Source organism: Meles meles, chromosome 7 (assembly GCF_922984935.1).
Source record: "Meles meles chromosome 7, mMelMel3.1 paternal haplotype, whole genome shotgun sequence".
NCBI lineage: Eukaryota > Metazoa > Chordata > Mammalia > Carnivora > Mustelidae > Meles > Meles meles.
In genome coordinates, this window is record NC_060072.1 from 83,495,493 (window position 1) to 83,514,880 (window position 19,388).

General features: G+C 39.4%; 1 protein-coding gene across 1 annotated transcript; it reads right to left on the bottom strand.

The window, feature by feature from the left end:
• Window positions 1-200: 200 nt before the first annotated feature.
• On the bottom strand, window positions 201-16,605 carry LOC123946384. Its single transcript, XM_046011816.1, has 4 exons — window positions 16,526-16,605; window positions 11,715-11,883; window positions 9,264-9,337; window positions 201-784 (listed from the first exon to the last, which is right to left on the bottom strand). The coding sequence occupies exons 1-4, from the start codon at window positions 16,603-16,605 to the stop codon at window positions 238-240; spliced, it is 870 nt and encodes a 289-aa protein (XP_045867772.1). The 3' UTR covers window positions 201-237.
• Window positions 16,606-19,388: the final 2,783 nt, after the last annotated feature.

Below are 19,388 nucleotides of genomic sequence, written 5' to 3' on the forward strand. Positions count from 1 at the left end.
AATTGTCTTACCACCAAATCCAATGCTTTTTAAACCACTTTTGGTGTCTCCTTTCCTAAATAGCCAGGGAAAATGTTGCCTTTTTTTTTTCTTGTTAATACAGCACTTATTTGTCTTCCCTCTGTCAAACCCTGAGCCAACCACTTTCCTCAGCCTGCCTGGGGAGGTATAGCAAATGGAATAAAAAGCATAGATGAGACATGGGAGAAAGACCTATGGGAGGTGGAGACGGCTCCTTCACATGGCAAAGAGGATGAGAAAGGCCACCAACAGGCAAAAGAGCCCCATGGCCTCCGAGAGGGCAAAGCCCAGAATGGTGTAAGAGAAGAGCTGTTCCTTTAGGGAGGGATTCCTGGCATAACCAATGATAAGGGTCCCAAACACAGTTCCAATTCCAGCCCCAGAACCAGCCACCCCTATTGTGGCAGTCCCAGCCCCAATGAACTTAGCTGCTGTATGGATAACCCTTGAAATGGCCCTGGTTTGGAGGCTACGGCTAGGAATAAGTGAGGTCAGGGGACGTGCGGCTGCCAAGATGCTGAGGCCTTTATAAGGTGCCTCATCCGTCAGTGTCTCGGGTGGTTTTAGCACCACTGCAGACAGTGATCGGCTCAACAGCTGAGAGGTGCTCCTGACCAAGAACGGGGTGGAGAAGAACTTTGCACAGGTGTACGTTTTCAGGGGATGAGCAGCTGTGGCAGGAGAGCTGCTCCCAGGGCAGAGAAGACAGAGAGGGGCGGGGCAAAATGTTGCCTTTTTAACTGAATCTATATGTTTTGTGTTTCTGAAAAAATTAAAAGTCAAAGTTAAATAAACTTGGGTTTATCCCTCTTTGTTTTTATGCCAGAATACTGGAATCCGAATTTATTATCTCTTTCCTCAGATCTGCCCCAGAAATTATCTACTACTTATGTTCTTTCTTGTTGTGTTTTACTTTTAAATGTCTTACTTTACATGTGTTTCAATCTTTTTTTTTTTAATTTTTTTTTATTTATTTATTTGACAGAGAGAGAGGTCACAAGTAGGCAGAGAGGCAGGCAGAGAGAGAGGAGGAAGCAGGCTCCCCACGGAGCAGAGAGCCCGATGCGGGGCTCGATCCCAGGACCCCGAGATCATGACCTGAGCCGAAGGCAGCGGCTTAATCCACTGAGCCACCCAGGTGCCCCACATGTGTTTCAATCTTTTTAAAAACTAGACCATAAATAAATTTTAAATAATACATGTAGGTTGGTTCTTTCCCTCAGGGAACCCTAATACAGCTAGTAAAACAATATCCCTATTGTCAGCTCCTTCCTTGTCATAACTTCAGACAGACTTTCATTCCCTACAGAGTTAGAGATGCTGGGATTGCTACTTAATCCACAAGTAGTTGATAGGGTCACTCCATGAATCTGCTCTGCCATTCCTACCAGAAGAAAAATGTATCATCCTTTAATAAAAACAAAGAGCCTTTCTTCTTGGGGTGCCAGTGTGGCTCAGCTGGTTAAGTGTCTGCTTTCAGCTCAGATCAGGGTTCTGGGACCAACCCCCCATGTTGGACTCCCTGCTCAGTGGGGAGTCTCCTTCTTGTACTCTCACTCTCTCTCTCTATGTCAAATAAATAAATAAAATCTTTAAAAATAATAAATAAATAAATAAAAACAAAGAAATTTACCCATAAACAATCAAAGACTATGTAAAGATAGATCAAAATCACAAAAGAAGACAAGTTTTACAAATAAAGGCAATGGTTTAAAATGTAACAATGATTTACATAGGTTTAAATGCACTTAGAGGATTTATGCTTAAGAATATATTCCCTTTGGTTTTCATTGCTTTTTCTTTGTTGTACGTAAATTAAAATTTTTTACAATTATACTGCTTGTGGTTCTTAGACCTTACCTTCTTAAATCTGTTGTTTGGTTTCTTTCATTAGTTTTGCAAAGTTCTCAGCCATTATCTTTTCCAATATTATTTCTGATCCATTCTGTCTCCTCTCCTCAATCCTTCTTGGACTCCCATAATATATATATTATTACCTCTTCTCACTGTATCCTCTATATTTTTTAGTCATGCTTATTTTTCTCCATGTTCATTCTTGATATTTTCTTCTGACCTTTCTTCTAATTTTCTAATTCTCTCTTTATCTATGTCTTTTTATTAAAATTAAGAAAAAGTCTTTTTTTGTGTTGTTATTGTATCTTATAATTCCCAGTTTTAGTTTTAAATGTGCAACATGGTCTTATCTCTTTGAACACAGTAAACATTTTTATTTTAGTCTGTGTCTGATGGCTATAGTATTGGCAATCCCTGGTAGGCCCTTTCCTATTGTCTGTTTCTGTTGTATTTTGTTCATAAAGTTTATCACTTCATATGTTGGGTTATTTTCTATTTTGTGCTGCATGCTGTATTTATAGAACTACTTGTAGAACTCATCTGTAGTCAATAATGATGATTTCTTTTTCCAAAGAAGTTTTATGTATATTCATATCGGGTAACTGGAGGCATGAACAATTTGAGAACTTAAATCTAATTTCAAGGATTGAGATGATTTAAAATTAACCTGAGCTCTTTAAGATTTCTGTCTGCTTTGTGTTTACCTTATATTTTGAGTATGAACTTTCAAAATACAGCCTAATTGAGGCACTTCCACCAGAACCCTCAACAACTTGGTAAATCCTGCACTCTAATCTCTACCCTAGCCCCATGAAGCTATCAAAACCTTTGCTTGCATTCTCATTGCAAAGAAAAAAAAATTTTTTTTTGATGGGGGGGGATGGAAAGAGAAAGGGGGATGGGGGCAGAGGGAGAGAGAGATTCTTAAGCAGGCTCCACATTCAGTGTGGAGCACAATCTCACAACACTGAGATCAGGATCTGAGCCAAAATTAAGAGTCAGACACTTAACCAACTGAACCAACTAGGCACCCCTAAAGAAAAATGATTTTAATATATTGATGAAGGGTGCCGGGGTGGCTCAGTGGGTTGCACCTCTGCTTTCAGCTCAGGTCATGGTCATGGGGTCCTGGAATCAAGCCCTGCATCGGGCTTCTGCTCAGCGGGGAGCCTGCTTCCCCCTCTCTCTCTGCCTGCCTCTCTGCCTACTTGTGATCTCTCTCTGTCAAATACATAAATAAATTTTTTAAAATCCTTAAAAAAATTTTTCAAACAGGGAGGCCCCTTTTTAGTACTTATTGAGAAATTTTTAATGTATTAAGAAATTATCAAACAGGGATGCCTGGGTGGTTCAGTGGGTTGGGCCTCTGCCTTCTGCACAGGTCATGGTCTCGGGGTCCTGGGATCAAGCCCAGCATTGGGCTCTCTGCTCAGCAGGGAGCCTGCTCCCCACCACCACCTGCCTCTCTGCCTGCTTGTGATCTCTCTCTGTCAAATAAATAAATAAAATCTTTAATATATTGATAAGATGATGGGTATTAAGTAATTTTATTATTAATCACTTTGGTAATCATAATGGTAATCATTTTACAATATATGTAAATCAGGGCATTATACTATACACCTTGAACTTATACCATGTTACATGTGAATTATGTCTCAATAAAAATGGAAAAGATAAATAAACATTTTAAAAACTTCTTCTCAGCTTCTTAGGCTCTCAATAGCTCCTCCAGAATTGGCAAATGTTCCAAAAGGAAAAATGGCCCTGGATGCTGGGCTTATGTCCTTGTCCTTCTATTTCTTCCATATCCTAGGCTATAAGTCTTTACTATCTTCTTAGATATCTGATGTTTTCAAACAGACTTTTAAAAATATTTTTTCCAGTGCCTCTGGTTGTCCTTTGCAGAAAGTTGATTGGAATTCCTTAGTCTTGCCATCAGAAGTCCTAGGACATTTGTTTATCGGTGGATCATGTTAGTCACTTCTGTAGCCAAACATGAGTGATCAGGCTCATCTTTGAATTGATGGACCTTTCCCTTGTGATGGAACAATATTATGAAAGTTCACAAATTTCAGTGTAATTACTTTATGCCTAACCATGACCCACTTTATCTCAGATAGGAGTCCCTAAGTTTCATCTCAGTTGGCTCTACTTGATACAGCCTCCTCATTTACTACTGCCACGGAAAATACTATTAAAGGCAGGCTGGTGTAGTGGAAAGAACACTGGATTTGGAGTAAGAAAAGTTGGATTTAAATTCATTTCAATCATGTGTTTCCTGCCTTGGTTTCACAGTTTCTTTCACCATGCCTCAAGCCCTCCATGAGCATGCAGACCACAAACGTACATAAGAGTCAATCTTTGGCAGCTACTCAGTTTGTGTAAGCCTTACTATAAATTAGGGATTATAGCTATCTCATGTGGTTGTTGTAAAGAATAACTAAGGGAGGGGCGCCTGGGTGGCTCAGTGGGTTAAAACCTCTGCTTTCGGCTCAGGTCATGATCTCAGGGTCCTGGGCTCGAGCCCCATATTGGGCTCTCTGCTCCGCGGGGATCCTGCTTCCTCCTCTCTCTCTGCCTGCCTCTCTGCCTACTTGTGATTTCTCTTTGTCAAATAAATAAAATAAAATAAAAGAATAACTAAGGGAAGTTGTATAGCATTGGATTCACAACCACAGAGGATGCACTTCAATTACTATTTGTTTTCCATGATAAACATGGTATTGCATCAACAGATTTATCTCCAAAATTTTTTGTAAATCATATCATGCTTTAAAAGTACTAAGAGAGCTAAATTTTGAAGGAAAATTTATTGAAGATGCAGGAAGAATCCTTCTTCTACAGACTATTAAGTCCATTTCACTAATCTCCTGTAATCATATTGATTTTCATAAAATTCATTTGATCAGAGTAAGTTATGCCTGCAATAAAGGCACAAACACTTCCTCTATTCAGATAGTTTTGGAAGCCTCACAGCCCTAATGACAACTCTTGCCGAGATTATAAACAGTGATGTGGTTCCATGTGTCTGTAACAGCAAAGAGTTGACCTGAGCAGGCACAGATGATCCAAGTTAAATGTGAAGTGTATGCCACAAGAATATCATATGAGACCATGAGGTTTAGTAAGCACTAGGAAAAATGCCTTGCAATCAATTTATTAAGGCCATAATCCGAGATATTAATTCAAACGTGATTTTTTTTGGTTCTGAAGAGTGAAATGTCTTATGACATTATTGCATTTCTGAAGATTTCATTTATTATGTTGACTGGAATTTTATCATTGTTTTAAGTAGCACTCTTTATGAGATCATTTTGTCCCTTTAGAATTTAAATCTGGGTAATGACTATGGTGTTTTCAGTTTCCAGTTGTTTGTAGGTTGTCATTGTCTTTAAAAAATTGTTTAAAACAGCAAAAACCCTTAGCATTCTAATGGAAATGTAAACACCCTGACTTCATTTTGATAATGTGCTAGTAGTAAGTATAAATGATAATAAACAAATGTGGAATCATTACTGTAACTCAGGAAAACAATATTATGTTAGAAATTCTAGATAATCTTTTTGGTGTAGATGTAGACTTGAAACACTATACAAGCTCATTACCAAGAAAGTTCTGATAATTAGCTTCTTAGCAACACAGGGATTTTTAGGGCAAGTATCTATTATAAATGTTAAGATAATGAAGAAATTTTGATGCAAACCTTTGCATATTTCTGTCATTTCATTTCTTTTTTTTTTTTTTTAAGATTTTATTTATTTATTTGACAGAGAGAGATACAAGTAGGCAGAGAGGCAGGCAGAGAGAGTGAGAGGGAAGCAGGCTCCCTGCCGAGCAGAGAGCCCGATGCGGGACTCGATCCCAGGACCCTGAGATCATGACCTGAGCCGAAGGCAGCGGCCTAAACCACTGAGCCACCCAGGCGCCCTGTCATTTCATTTCAAATTTGGTTCCAATCTACTGATTTCTTGCTTTGGATCTTTGAAATTCTGGTAACTAATTTCAAATAGATTTCAAAATTAACAGTGGTTTATTGGCAACATAGGAGGTAGTAACAGCACAGGACATGGAGATAGACTGCGAAGTTCCAAACCCCTGCTTCACCACTTAGCAGCTGTGTGGAGTCAGATACACTGACCCTCCTTAATCTGTCATCTGTAAAACGGGAATAACAGTAATAGCACCTACCTTGTAGAATTTTGTGAGAATTAAATGAAACCAACCATACAAAGTGCTTTGCATAGGTTGGCACATGATAAGCACTCATTAAATAGTAACTATAGGTAGTATATCCTGAAGTATATATTAAATACAGAGTTCGTGTTAGGATAAGAGTAGACAACAGTCGCGTCTTCAGCCATAATGCTCAATACTTGCGTGGGTCAATTAGCAAGTCCATTTTATGATCTCTGCAACCTCAGCTCTACCATTTACCAGGAAGGTGGGGTGTTCATAAATAGATTTACCTAGAACACCCCATCTTCCTGGTAAATGGTAGAGCTGAGGTTGCAGAGATCATAAAATGAACTTGCTAAGTGACCCACGAGCTTTTCTTGTCATGAGACAAGAAAAAGAAGTCAAATTCTATCATCAGTGCAATTTTATGCATGAAAATAAATCAGAATCTCATAGAATCTCAAAGAATGTTATACTTTTTCACTTATTTCCACTTGTTCCTTATTTAAACATTTCTCAGAAAAAAAGAAAAACCCTCCTTAATGTGATTTTTTAAAAAAATATCGTACACAGAGCCAACATCAACAGCCAGGGGAGAAATTCCCATTAAAATCAGGAAGAAAACAAAGATACTTGATAAAGCTATCATTATTTAAAATTACTCTGTAAATTCCGGACAATGCAATAAGATACGAAACAGAAATGAGACCTAACAATCAGAAGAGCAAATAATGTTCTCACTTTGTAGCTTGTAATATTAGATGATATGAGAATGCCTTGGAAAAACAAGAATTCACAAATTTTAGTGATGTGCATGGATGTGCTCCATATCTAAAAGTCAGCAGGTTTCCTACATAATATCATATTGTCTACCGACCCATACTTCAACGAGTTATTCTCCCACTCAGTTAAACTATCCCATTGCAGTCACCCAATTCTTCACTGCCCCCATTATTTATGCAATTTATGGTGATTGCCTTAAGTCAAAGCACCAATAAGAGCAGTCAGCTGGGAGATTGTTTGGGTGACTTTAGGCTTAACAGGGCTAAGATAAGTTCTCCTACGGAAATATATCTCACCTTCTTCTGAGCAAGGGGAAAGAACCAGGCCAAAGTGAGGTTGTCATTTGTTCAACAAATACTTCCTGAGCATTTATGCCAGACATCGTGCTAATGCTTGGAATACAATAGTGGCATGGAGGGTGCCCTCATGGCACTTTCAGTCTAATGAGAAAAAGAGAAATTAAATAAATAAACCCAGAAAACATTTATGAAGCACAAGTTATGATGAGGTCTGTGAAGGAGTAATAGAAAACCAGAAAGTGGCCAGGGATGAGGGAGGAGGAGAGAGGGTATATAATTTAGAATGAGAGTCGGGCAAGAATCTTCCAGCAAGATCAAAGGTCGGAGCAGGGCATGTGGATAGATTATGTCAGGCAACGAACAGTGTCAGTCACTCATTACCTTACAGCCCATATTAAGGAGTGTGAATTTTATGTCTGGGAACATAAAGTGAAGTGTGCTTTTAAAGTAAAATTTGTTAAGAGACACAGAGAGAATTCTACATAAGTGTAGAATTTTTCCCTGAAATTTCTATGCAGTATTCCATTGAAAGGGTTTAAGTGAGAATTTGCTTTCTAGAGAGATCACTCTGGCTCAAGAAGGCCTTAAACAGAGAAAAATCAGAAGCAAAGAGACCAGTTAGGAAGTTATTCTAATGGTCCAGACAAGAGCCAGCAGTGGCTTAGATAGGCTTGTGTTAGCTGAGATGGAAAACAGGAGATACACTTTCTATGGCATTTGGAGGTGTCTTTATGCAGGACGACAGGGAGGAGCAAGATTCAAATTTTGTGGCCCTGGAATTTATACGATTTGTGAACGCCATTTTTTAAAAATTGCAAATACAAAAAAATACAAATATAACAGCAGGTACAAGATGTTGGAAGGGTCCTGGACAAACCCGAATTTTATTTGCCTCACAGTAAATCTGCCTCTGGCACTAGGAGAGGGGAGTGGAGGTCCCACCAAGAGCTAATGTTTACGGAGCACTTACTGTTGTCAGACACTGGTTCACACACCTTAAACATACCTTAACTCTCACAACAATCCTAAGAGATATTTTTATCTTCTCCATTTGACAGATGGGCAAACTGAGGCTCAGGAAGGGATCCTGAGACACAGCTGGTAAGTGGCAGAGCTGATATGCGATGCAGGCTGCCTAGCCCTTGGTCATGGTGCTATGCTGCTTCAATATCTAAGTCTCAAGATCAGGGACAGAGAACAAGGCAGATGACAATCCTATTGACTGTATGACAAAAACCTCAAGATGCACAGTTAGGGGGTACTTGAAGAGTAAGAGTTTAGCTGGGAGTAAGTTAAGTTTGTGACACTTACTACCACTTAAATTGCAATGTCAAGGAGGCTGTTGGATATGTAAGTCTGGGCCTCAAGGAAGAGAACCAGAAGGAAGAGACACACACATAAAAGTCACCAGTGTGGGAATGAATGAGGTGATCAAGGAGCGTACACCGCAAGGGGGGAGAGATGTGGAGACCAAACAGAAGATACAGTTGAGTGAGCGGAAAACCAGGACAGTTCAGTATCGCAGAAGCCAAAGGAGGGTGTGATGAGCTACATAACTGAATATAGGACTGGTGACCGTGACTCCCCAGTCAAGTGTAAACAGAAATGAGAGGAAAAGGCCACTATTGAAGAAAATCCCCAACTCCTACTTTGAGGGATCTTCTTCAACAGCAACTAGAGAAAGATGGAGGAAGAGAAGCCTCTGAGCACGCATTCGATAAAAATAACAAATAATTCATGGGAAACCTGGCCTCTGGCTAAATAGGAGGGAATTTTCAAGTTCATTTCAGGTCCAACACTATTTGAGGAGGAGACCAGAGTTCTGGAAGATGGAGGAAATGCATGACATAAACACACATCTGATCCTCTTCCCCCACATCCAGCAGACCTTCACTACCTTTCAGTCTTTCTTTCAGGTGCATAGAATCAGGTGAAACACATGCCCATGCATGGCCTGATGGAACCAGTTAACTCATTTATTTAGTTAGTGTTATTTTTTATTGGTTTAAATTTTATTTTTTTTTTTTTGGTTAGTTATTTTTAATAATGTAACAAAAGCACTTCCAAACCCACCACTTAAAACACTGGTTCATTAACCTTTGAAAAAGTCATTCAAGGAAATCTTACGAAGAGATCTTGCTGGCATAGGGGAGGGCAACAGCTAGAAAATCCCAGACAGGACTTTCAATTAACTTCCACGGCTACACAAGTAAGCAATCTTCAGTCACATTAATAAGGCTGTCCATGCCAAGAACAGTAAAAGCCCCACTGTAACCATCACTGGGCACACAATGTCGGGTCTTTCATCATCAGTTCTAGGAGTTACATTTTAAGGAGAACGTTGGCAAGTCAGAGTGTACCCAGAGAATATAATTCAGGATGGTGAGAGAACATAATGACTAGAGGAAGACATATTTAGCCCAGGGTTGAGGATGGTGGAGGTAGGCTGGGAGGACCAAGGGACCAGGTCCTCTAGAGCTGTTCCATGTTGTATCCTGGGGAAGAAAATGGGGGCAAGGTGGGTGTACGTAGGAAAGGTGATTTTGGCTAAGTGAAATGAAGAATTTCCTGAAAATACCCAGGCTTCAATCAACAGCTGTCACCAGTGAAATTGGTTCAAAGGCTGAGTGAGTGGCAGGGATGCCACAGAAAGAACCACCCCATTCAGGCAAAGGTTGAGCCTCGGCCACTGACCACTGAGCCAGCTTCTCCAGGCTTGGTTTTTTCTTCAGGCTCTGGTCTCCAAGTCTATCTCCATAATCCCCTGCCACAACGAGTCAGTTGCCTTCTTTCATCCGTGCCCCACTGCCCCTAAGCTACGGTGTTTATTAACGAATCACACAGGGTACTTACCTAAAGAGGAAACTGTGATATATCATCCTTCCGTGTTTCACCCTTCTGGAAATCTCTCTCTGGACCATCAGACCTCCAAGGCTATTTTATGACGCCTTCCCATTCCAGCCCATGTAACCTCCAGAACATCTCTCTGAAAGCTCATCCCCCCGAAAGTTATTGCCCTCCCCCACTAACTTGCCTTTAAATTTCCAATGACCTAAACATGTTGGTCATATTCGTTCACAAATTATCAGGTTTATTTTATATTCTTTGGGAAATTCTTTTTTGGGGAATTTGGGAATATTCTTTATATTCCCCAAATTGGGGAATTTCTATGTCTTTTCTTTCTACCCACTATCTTTACTACTTCCTCTTGCCTATGTAACCTTTATTTCTTGTCCTTGCTATTCCTACTGTGTCCCATCCCAAGCTTGCTCTTCATCTTCAAGTTATTTTTTTTTTTTAATGTAGAAGGTGAGAGATAAAAACGGAAGCAGAGAACACAAAACATGCCCTCCCTTCTGCCTTCTCTCGCTCTCCCTCTTCCTCTCTCTCCAATTGTAGAAGGAGCATAATGCCAGAGGGGGTAATCGTTGAGGCTTTGGTCTTTGGGTGTGAAAACAGCCTCCACCCCTAGCTAGCAATGAGCCTTGGGCAAATGACAGAACCTCTCTGAGCCTTAATTTCCCCATTAGTAAAATGAGGATAATAAGAATATGTGCATCAGAGATGAAGAAATGCATGTGAAGAGCATCCACGGTGTCTGACACATAGTCTGTGACAAGTGAATGTTATTACTAGTGTTGTAAGAGGAAATTAGTCTATGACTAAGTACAGGATATGGTCATCCCTTAATCACATGTATGCATCCATTTCTAAAGATGTTTTCCCTTCTGTTGCCCAGCAAAGAAAATTTATTTATTCATGTTCAACAAATTCCTACTAAGCACATAGTAAGTTTCATTCCTTGTGCTCAGTGGGGGCTTAATTAAATAAACTCCTGTATAAATACACTGTGGCATATGATGCCAGGGCCAAAGAGAATCAGGTATATTTATACGTATGATGGTGGAAACACCTCCAAAGCTGTGGAGAAATGGGAGAAAGAAATTCCAGAGCCATACCATTCCTATAAAAGTACATACAGACACATGTAAAATGCATATATACGGATATATAGACAAATATAAATATATATTATATATGTATTATATGTTAATTATGTGTATACATTATACATAATTACGTGTATCTGTTAATTATCATATATAAATACTATATATGTCTGTGTGTGTATATATGTGTGTGTGTGTGTTTGTGTGTGTGTGCGTGCATAATGTAAATGCGTAGAGGAAGTTCTAGAGTAGCAGACATCAAACTGGGAAGGAAACCAGGATGGGGAAGTGGGGACTGGTTTAAAGGAACATTAGCTTTATTTGTGATGCTCAAATGTTTACATGGAGAAGGAATTCATATACTATCTAGATCATCGTTTTAAAGGTAAAATAAGTAGTCACAAGGGACCTGCCAGATTTCCTGCATGTCCACTTGCCACTAAGTTCCTGGCATTTCTGAATTCAAACAGGGATTCAGTTATCCATTAAAACAAAACAGAAAAGGAAAGAAAAAAGAAAGCCTAACCACACGGAAGATCCCAGTGTTGTTATGGTCTTCTTCAGTGCCTTGAAAAATAAGGCAGAGATATATTTATATAAGCACACCTACACGAAGTTCTAAATTTACCTGTTTAGGAAAGTGCGCGCACAAACACAAGGTCTCCTGGGAGATCGGGTCTGGGGACTGCGCCCCTGGCGCGCGCTGCCGCCGCTCTTCCCTACGCGCCCCGCCCCGCTCCCGCTCCGGAGCCGGCACCTGCCAGTCTGTCATCAGCTGGAGTCTCAACAATATCAGCCTGCGGGAAGCAATAAAAAAATAACCCTAGGTGGACAGTTTTTGCTTCCAATATGCGGGACGCTGAAGATCGAAGTCCCAAACGGAATTTTTCCTTGGGCTTGCTTTGTGGTCCTGGCAAATCAGATGAACTTGGAGGCATCGGTGAGGCAGAGAGGATGATGTAAAACACTGTCAATCCCTTTAAATAGGTAACTTTGAATTTGCTGAGTCCTCAGAAGGCAGAAGGGGCTTGCATATGGGTCCCACACAGGTATCTTTGTGAGTTTTTATACATACGTAGGATGGACATAAGTTGATAAGTTGATTATGTTTATAGGAACATATCCTAAATTATGTCAGAGAATGTAAATACTATGATATATACATATTTTATGGATGTGCCTAATTTTGTGTCAACATATGTCACATAATATGCACATTTTAAATGTCTATTAAATGTGCATACTCCTATATTTACAATTTTTTTCTATTGTTAATGTCCCAAATATAAGATCTAATAGCTGTCCATAGCTAATATGTAATGGTTATCAGAAAAGCATATAGGTATAAGCTGCATAATGTATAATTATCCTGTTATGACACTTTTTTAAATGTTTGTTTATTTAAGTAATCTCTGCACAGAATGTGGGTCTCAAACCTACGACCTAGAGATCAAGAGTTGCCTGCTCTCCCAGCTGAGTCAGCCGGTGTCTCAGTGTTATGAGATATTTTTTAAATAGGATTGCTTTTGTCTGATTAAAACATCAAGGCCAGGAGGAGGGTGAAACACACAAGGGGCCAAGGGTGCAGAAGCTGAGGAGACCCCCACTCTCTTGCCCCCCCATGTCACTTGCCTCCACCTGATTGCAGCCCTGATAAAAATGCCCCTCTTTCTTCCATCATCCTCATCACCACCCAAAACAATCACTATTTAGTTACTAAGTTCTGGGAGCTGTTTATGCACTTTACATGCATGAACCTACCTAAAGAAATGTCTAATTTCTAATCAGGTGTCTAATGTCTAAATTTCTGTCTGATGCCATTAACAAAGTGAATTACGAGATACGGTACCTAATATGTAAAATGCTTCAAAAGCTGTAACTAAGTTGCCCCAGCTAAACCCGACTTGGATGAGCGCTGGGCAGCTGAATGATGAGTCTGGATCTCCCAGGATGTGTGTTAAAATCCAACACTCTTTCCTCTCCGTTAGGCATGGTAGTGCTTTTCCCCGAATATACACTGCATGAAGTATCCTTTTACTGATCTCTTTCTGTGTTGGGGCAGTTTGGCAGGCAGTAGGCTTCAACTCTGTCGGCATACGTGTAACATGATTGACAGATTTCAAAAGGAAGAAGGATGCCTCTGTTCCTGTATTACTGCTCCTACTTTGAAAATGGTGGTAGATAATGGAACTTGTGATAGTCTAACTGTACTTCAACATGATAATATGCTTATATTTAAACTCATACACAGACCAAGGAAGGGGGATTTATACAACATATTATCTAGTATCTAGCTACAGATGATTTACTGTTGTGCACTGAAATGTGGCTGAAGTACAAGATGGATAGTAATATTATATTGTGGTATATATCCTGTTCACATCAGGGCTTCGTAATAAAAGCCGAACAGCAATCTACAGAACCTGTCTTAAATCTGCCATCTAAGATACTGATTGTAAAATAAAATGATCAAAGTGCAGGTTATCTCTATACTGCCTTCCCCTGAGAGAGTGGTATGCAAAGAACTTCCTCCTTTTTATTTATTTACATTCAGTCAACAGAAACATAAATTAAATTAAAAACCTTAGTGTTATGTGGACTGAATAAAGCATACCTAATATGTTGCTAAGTAGACTTTTTTTAGATATTACAGACTACAGCCTCTATTGTACTTTTATCCACTGCATCCTTTACTACGTACTGACAACAAAATATGCTTATAAAAATAATAGAGTAAAATGAATTTTGCAAACCAGCAATTTCACATGCTACAATCCTGCTGAGAATAAACAATTTTTAGTGGGTCTTTATATTTGACACATGAAATCAGGCATTCCTGCAAATTGATTTCATTTTAAATAATTTCTTGAGGTTGCAATGGAAAGAGACTGACACAAACAAGTTAACATTGCATAGAGAAATCATAAATGAATTTTAAGCAGACCTTTTTGCCTTTACAGGCAAGTAATTTAAAGAACATTAGAGGCCAAACTTCCCAATAAAAAGGGACGTCCTTGTGTGTTACAGTATGTAGAGGACAGAAAAGTATGAGGTCTGGAGTTAATCATCCTGTCTTCCAAATGCATACACAGGTATAGATTTGGGTTAAAGTGGAGGTAGAGAGAATCCTTGGGATGGGAAAGAATTCCCAGCACCTTGGCCACATTTCTACGATCCTGAGGACTTAGACACTCTCTTCTCCATGCTTCCCTGGCTCCTGACACAAAACCCTACTGTGACACTGATTTAGGGAACTGTAATGATTTCCTTACTATATATTCTTGCTTACATATATAATGTAAACTATTCCCATTAATATAAAAATGTATAAGATTTAGCTGGCTGTCTTAACTAAGCCCCTTGGGAAGAGAAATTGTCTTACTCATCTTGTGACCCCAGCACCTAGCCCAGTACTCAGCACTGAGTAGACGCTATGAAATGCCCAGTTAGACTGATAGGGAGAATAGTAACTTGACTCGGAAGAATGAGGAAAAAACATGGAGGGGGAAAGATGAAATATAGTCACTTCAATGTATCCTGCAGAAACAAGAGCTGGTTACAGATAGACTTGACACGTGGAGACTTTTAGGGTCAACTACTAAATATAGTTGGGCCAATCCTTTCCCCATTCATTCATTCATTCATCCAACAAACATCTATTGAGTGCCAGTTATGTATCAGGCAATCACTAGCTACTGCAGTAGCCTGATATCATGAAACATAGGATCACTATAATTTGTTGTGGTTTCCTTACAGATACGCCAACAAAGAGTCAGAGCTGAAGATCCAGTTTAAGCTCAAACTAACCTGTAGATGATTTTTTATTTTGCCATTTAACTATATCTTGCCATTCACTAAGTAACTTCATTCTTCGCATGACTCAAGGGTTTACTTTAGTATACATTTAATAGCATAACCAGATCTTCTTAAGATCCTGGCTTAATTCTTCTACCTTGCACTCATTCACTAAGTGCCATTTACAATTATCCCAAAATGGGCCTCATTTCTTTAAGCATTTCAAAGCCCTTGGGCAGGTTACTTATTTTTTTTCTGTATTTAAATCTATACAGAATGTCTTGTTTTCCTTCAACAAATAATACCTGCCTCCAATACGGTAATGAGAAAATGGGAACAAAATTGGGTTATCTTGTATTCTCAGTTTTAAAAGATCATGTTGGAATGACCATTCGCATAGTTTATAAAAACTCTTCAATCAATAACAGAGAAAATCCCAATAGGGGTTTTAAAAGAAATCTTGCCCACTAAAATGAAGGCAGATGTCTTTTAAAACTATATAAAGCCTTTGAGTTCTTTCTTTTCCATTTACACATAATTTCTGGATGCAGGGGCAGGTCCTTCAGTAAAACACAAGTATAGAAAATGATATTACAGTTTTTGTTAAGGTAAGAATAAAGGGCTTTTTTTTTTTTTCCTTGCCATTTCCCCTTATTAAGCTGACAAAGGCAGCTCTTTTAGAGTTCTGTTAAAAGAAAGCTTATTTGCTTACAGGTCAAAGAAGAGAAACAGAGAAATCAGAAGTAAAAGAGAACCATTTGTTTTATCCATATTACAGCCAGGACGGAATTGTTCCTTTCAGTGACCTTTCTGGCTGGAGCTGTCATGACTGACAGTGGATTCAGCATTCTCCTTAATTTTTTTTTAAGATTATTTATTTATTTTTTAGACAGACAGAGATCACAAGTAGGCAGAGAGGCAGGCAGAGAGAGAGGAGGAAGCAGGCTCCCCGCTGAGCAGAGAGCCTGATGCGGGGCTCAATCCCAGGACCCTGGGATCATGACCTGAGCTGAAGGCAGAGGCTTTAACCCACTGAGCCACCCAGGCACCCCCAGCATTCTCCTTTAAAAGTCCATTCGTGATTGAACATTCCACCATCAAAATAGGTAACGACCTCAGTGTTAGTTCAATCAGCCCTTAAAATTCAATCTTATGTTCCCCTCTTGTTAATTAATCCTATCCTATTTTATCCTTATGTTCTCTTTTTTCCCTTTACATTTCAATGCCTAAATATGAAGGTATCATTTCTAGACAGTCTACCATGCTGTTTCAGGCCACCGCTTAGCCACACGATATACTCCATAAGTCTTTCTTCATAAATCAATGTGTCCCTTCCATTAATCATGTTCATTATTTATCTCTGGGTTTCAGCCAAGACTGTCAACGTTGTTTGTTTAGGTGCTCAAAACTGAGTACAGTTGGCTCAGAGTACTTTCAGCCACACTCGGATGGGAGACTACAGACTCCCTTCCGGGTGCTACGGCACTGCTTCAGAGAGTCCTGCCCCGTCTTTCTTTCCATATTTGCTCTAAGCTCATCTGCACCTCTCCGTCATAGGTTGCTTCTAGTAATCCCACATCTCAAGATCCTCTTCTCTTCTCCCGTGAATGCTTCTGATGTGATTGGTGCCAGATATTTGTTTACATCTTTCTGAGAGCAATTTCATGTTTTTTCATCCATATTTCTGACTCGTTTTGGTCTTTATGAACCATACTGCTGTTCATATCCGGGCCATTTATCAAAGCTTATAACACCTCCCGATTTAGTCATCTCAGGGACTGTCATTAGCATGCTGTTCATTCCCTCTTCCAGATAATGAATTGCATAAAAATACAAACTATGGGGCCCACAAAGAGACAAGCCCTCAGGACTTTGCATAATGTTGCTCCTATTACCTTTTCCAAGGTGGTCTTTCAGCCCCTCCAGCTATGTGGCTCTGGTATTAGCAAGGCGGGTGGGGACTAACATATTTGGGAAAATCATACAGCATGGCAAATCCAGTGTTTTGCTCAGGTCTGAATATAATGCAAATGTCCCACAACATTCCCATTGCTGGCCCATCTCCCCTCCATAAATAAACCTCTGTAAAATCCGATCTTGCTTCGTGGGGGGTTTGGGTGCGTGGGTTGGTTTTATTTTACAGTTTCATTTAGTTTAGTTTGGACTTTGTTTGGGTTAGGTTTTTAAGCATCCCTCCCTCAGACGAGATTAGAACTTGATGTGACGCATTTTGCTTGTGTCAAATGCACATCTGGGGTGCTCACAAGTATTCCAGAAATAGCATGGAGCATCTCTTTTAATCGACAGATCAGAAAGCTCCCTGCACAGTTGCTGGGGCGGGGTTTTACCTTGCGGTTCTTCTTTTTTTTTTTTTTTAAAGATTTTTATTTATTCATTTCAGAGGGGGTGAGTGAGAGAGAGCACATGAGTTGGGGAGAGGGGCAGAGAGAGGTTGAGAGAGAGAGAGAGGGAGACGCAGACTCCTCGCTGAATAGGGAGCCTGATGTGGGGCTCTATCTCAGGACCCTGGGGTCATGACCTGAGGGCAGACACAACTGAGTGGGCCACTCGGGTACCCCTCCCAACCCCACCCCCCGCCAACACCCTGTAGTTATTCTTAATGCTTCTCTCTACCAATTCTACACACAGGGTTTGCTTTAAGATGTCAAGGGCACTGGCTTTGTCTCCACACTGTCACAAAGCTGTTCAGCTTCCTGGAGGGAGAAAACTTAGGAATGGACACTCAACAGTCATGTGTCCCATCTCCAGGGTTCTGTGATTGGTGCCCCTGGGGCCAGGCAATCCTAAGGCACACTCAGTCTTTAGCTGTTATGTTGATAACCTTGATTTTATTATAAGGAACAAATAAGATAACTGATATAAATAATAATAGGAATTTAATATTGTTAAAGAGAAAAAATATAGCTGTTTGTCCAATTTTTAAAATTTTTTCCCTTTCAGCAGCTTATGTCATGTGGCTAAGAATTTTGTTCTTTCCAGTTTCTACTTATCTTTAATCTTTTCTTGAAAAAGAATAAAATTAGGGGCACCTGGGTGGCTCAGTTGTTAAGTGACTGCCTTCAGTCCCGGTCCTGACCCTGAAATTCCAGGATCGAGTCGACATCAGGCTCCCTGCTCATCAGGGTGTCTGCTTCTCCCTCTAAATGCCCCCCCCCATGCTCTCTTACTCATTCTTTCTCTCTCAAATAAACAAATAAAATCTAAATAAAATCAAATAGATGTCCTTTAAAAAAGAATAAAATTATAACTATTCTTCAATATATACTTTAATAAATGACTTGCAGATTTCTTGACAGAATCACTAAGAAGAAAATTTTCTATGACTGTTTGTTTAAACATCACCATATTTGGGCTTTTCACTTCCAATATTAGCCATGGCGTTCTTCCCTCCACATCTGGCCTCTCTTGCACATCCTTTCAGATATTTCTAGGCCACAATCCAAGCTACTAGACAATCACACCTATTAGGAACACAGACAAGAGCCAGAGACCACTAAAAATAAGAGCTCTAAGTAACTAAAGTAGATATTACAAAGTCTATCCATTAAAATGCATGTATGCTAGTCAGAGGTGAGGCCCAAACTCAGAGCCTATTAACACTTGACATGTTGTTCTAAAAAATGTTATTAGTTATTTTTTAAATGTAATATATTAGGCCAGTGAATTTGAAATGGAGCAAAGAGTTTCCTCCTCCAGTTTAGCATTCTGAGAGATATCAACAATGTAGTCTACAGAGGAATCCAGAAAAATGAAACTACTAAAAATTACTGTAGAGTGAAATCACTAAATTCAGGACAGCCCAGTGTCCCTCAACTATCTTTGACGGTACCACTGGGCCACGTCACTATCCAGTTAGTAAGTGCAGTTCATAATGATGTGTCCATTGTATTCATATAATTTCTCGGTGAAGTGAAGAGTATAACACATTTTAGATGGACTTCCATCTAACATTTTTTTTAATTTCTGCTGCTTAAAATAACAAAGTTATTTTTAAAATAACTGTCTGGAACAACTTGATCTGCAGAAGATAGCCAAATGTCTCTATAAATGGCAGTATACTTTTCATGTTCTCCCTTGACATATATATATCAATGCCCAACCTTTCCAGAATATAAATTCCTCAATAGCAGGGACTGGTTTTGTTCAACTTGCTTTGGATATAGAATGCCTATCTGAGCAACAGGAAGGGTTTAGAATCTGAGACTTTTAGAATGGAAAGAATCTTGGAGAGCATTCTCTTCCAATTCATTTGTTTTATGGAAGTATTAACTATGCGCACTAACATTCTCTTGAAGTAAGTATGGCATTTCCCCCAAAATTGTACAAAAAAAATTTTCTTTTCTAAAAAGTATGTAAACAAAAGTATATACTTAAAGTTCTCTAAAATACAAACAGTAACATAAGATAAAGACAGCTGTGCAACTTGTTTTTCACTTAAAATTCTTAATATATTTTTTAAAGTTTTTTTTTTTTTTTTTTTTGACAG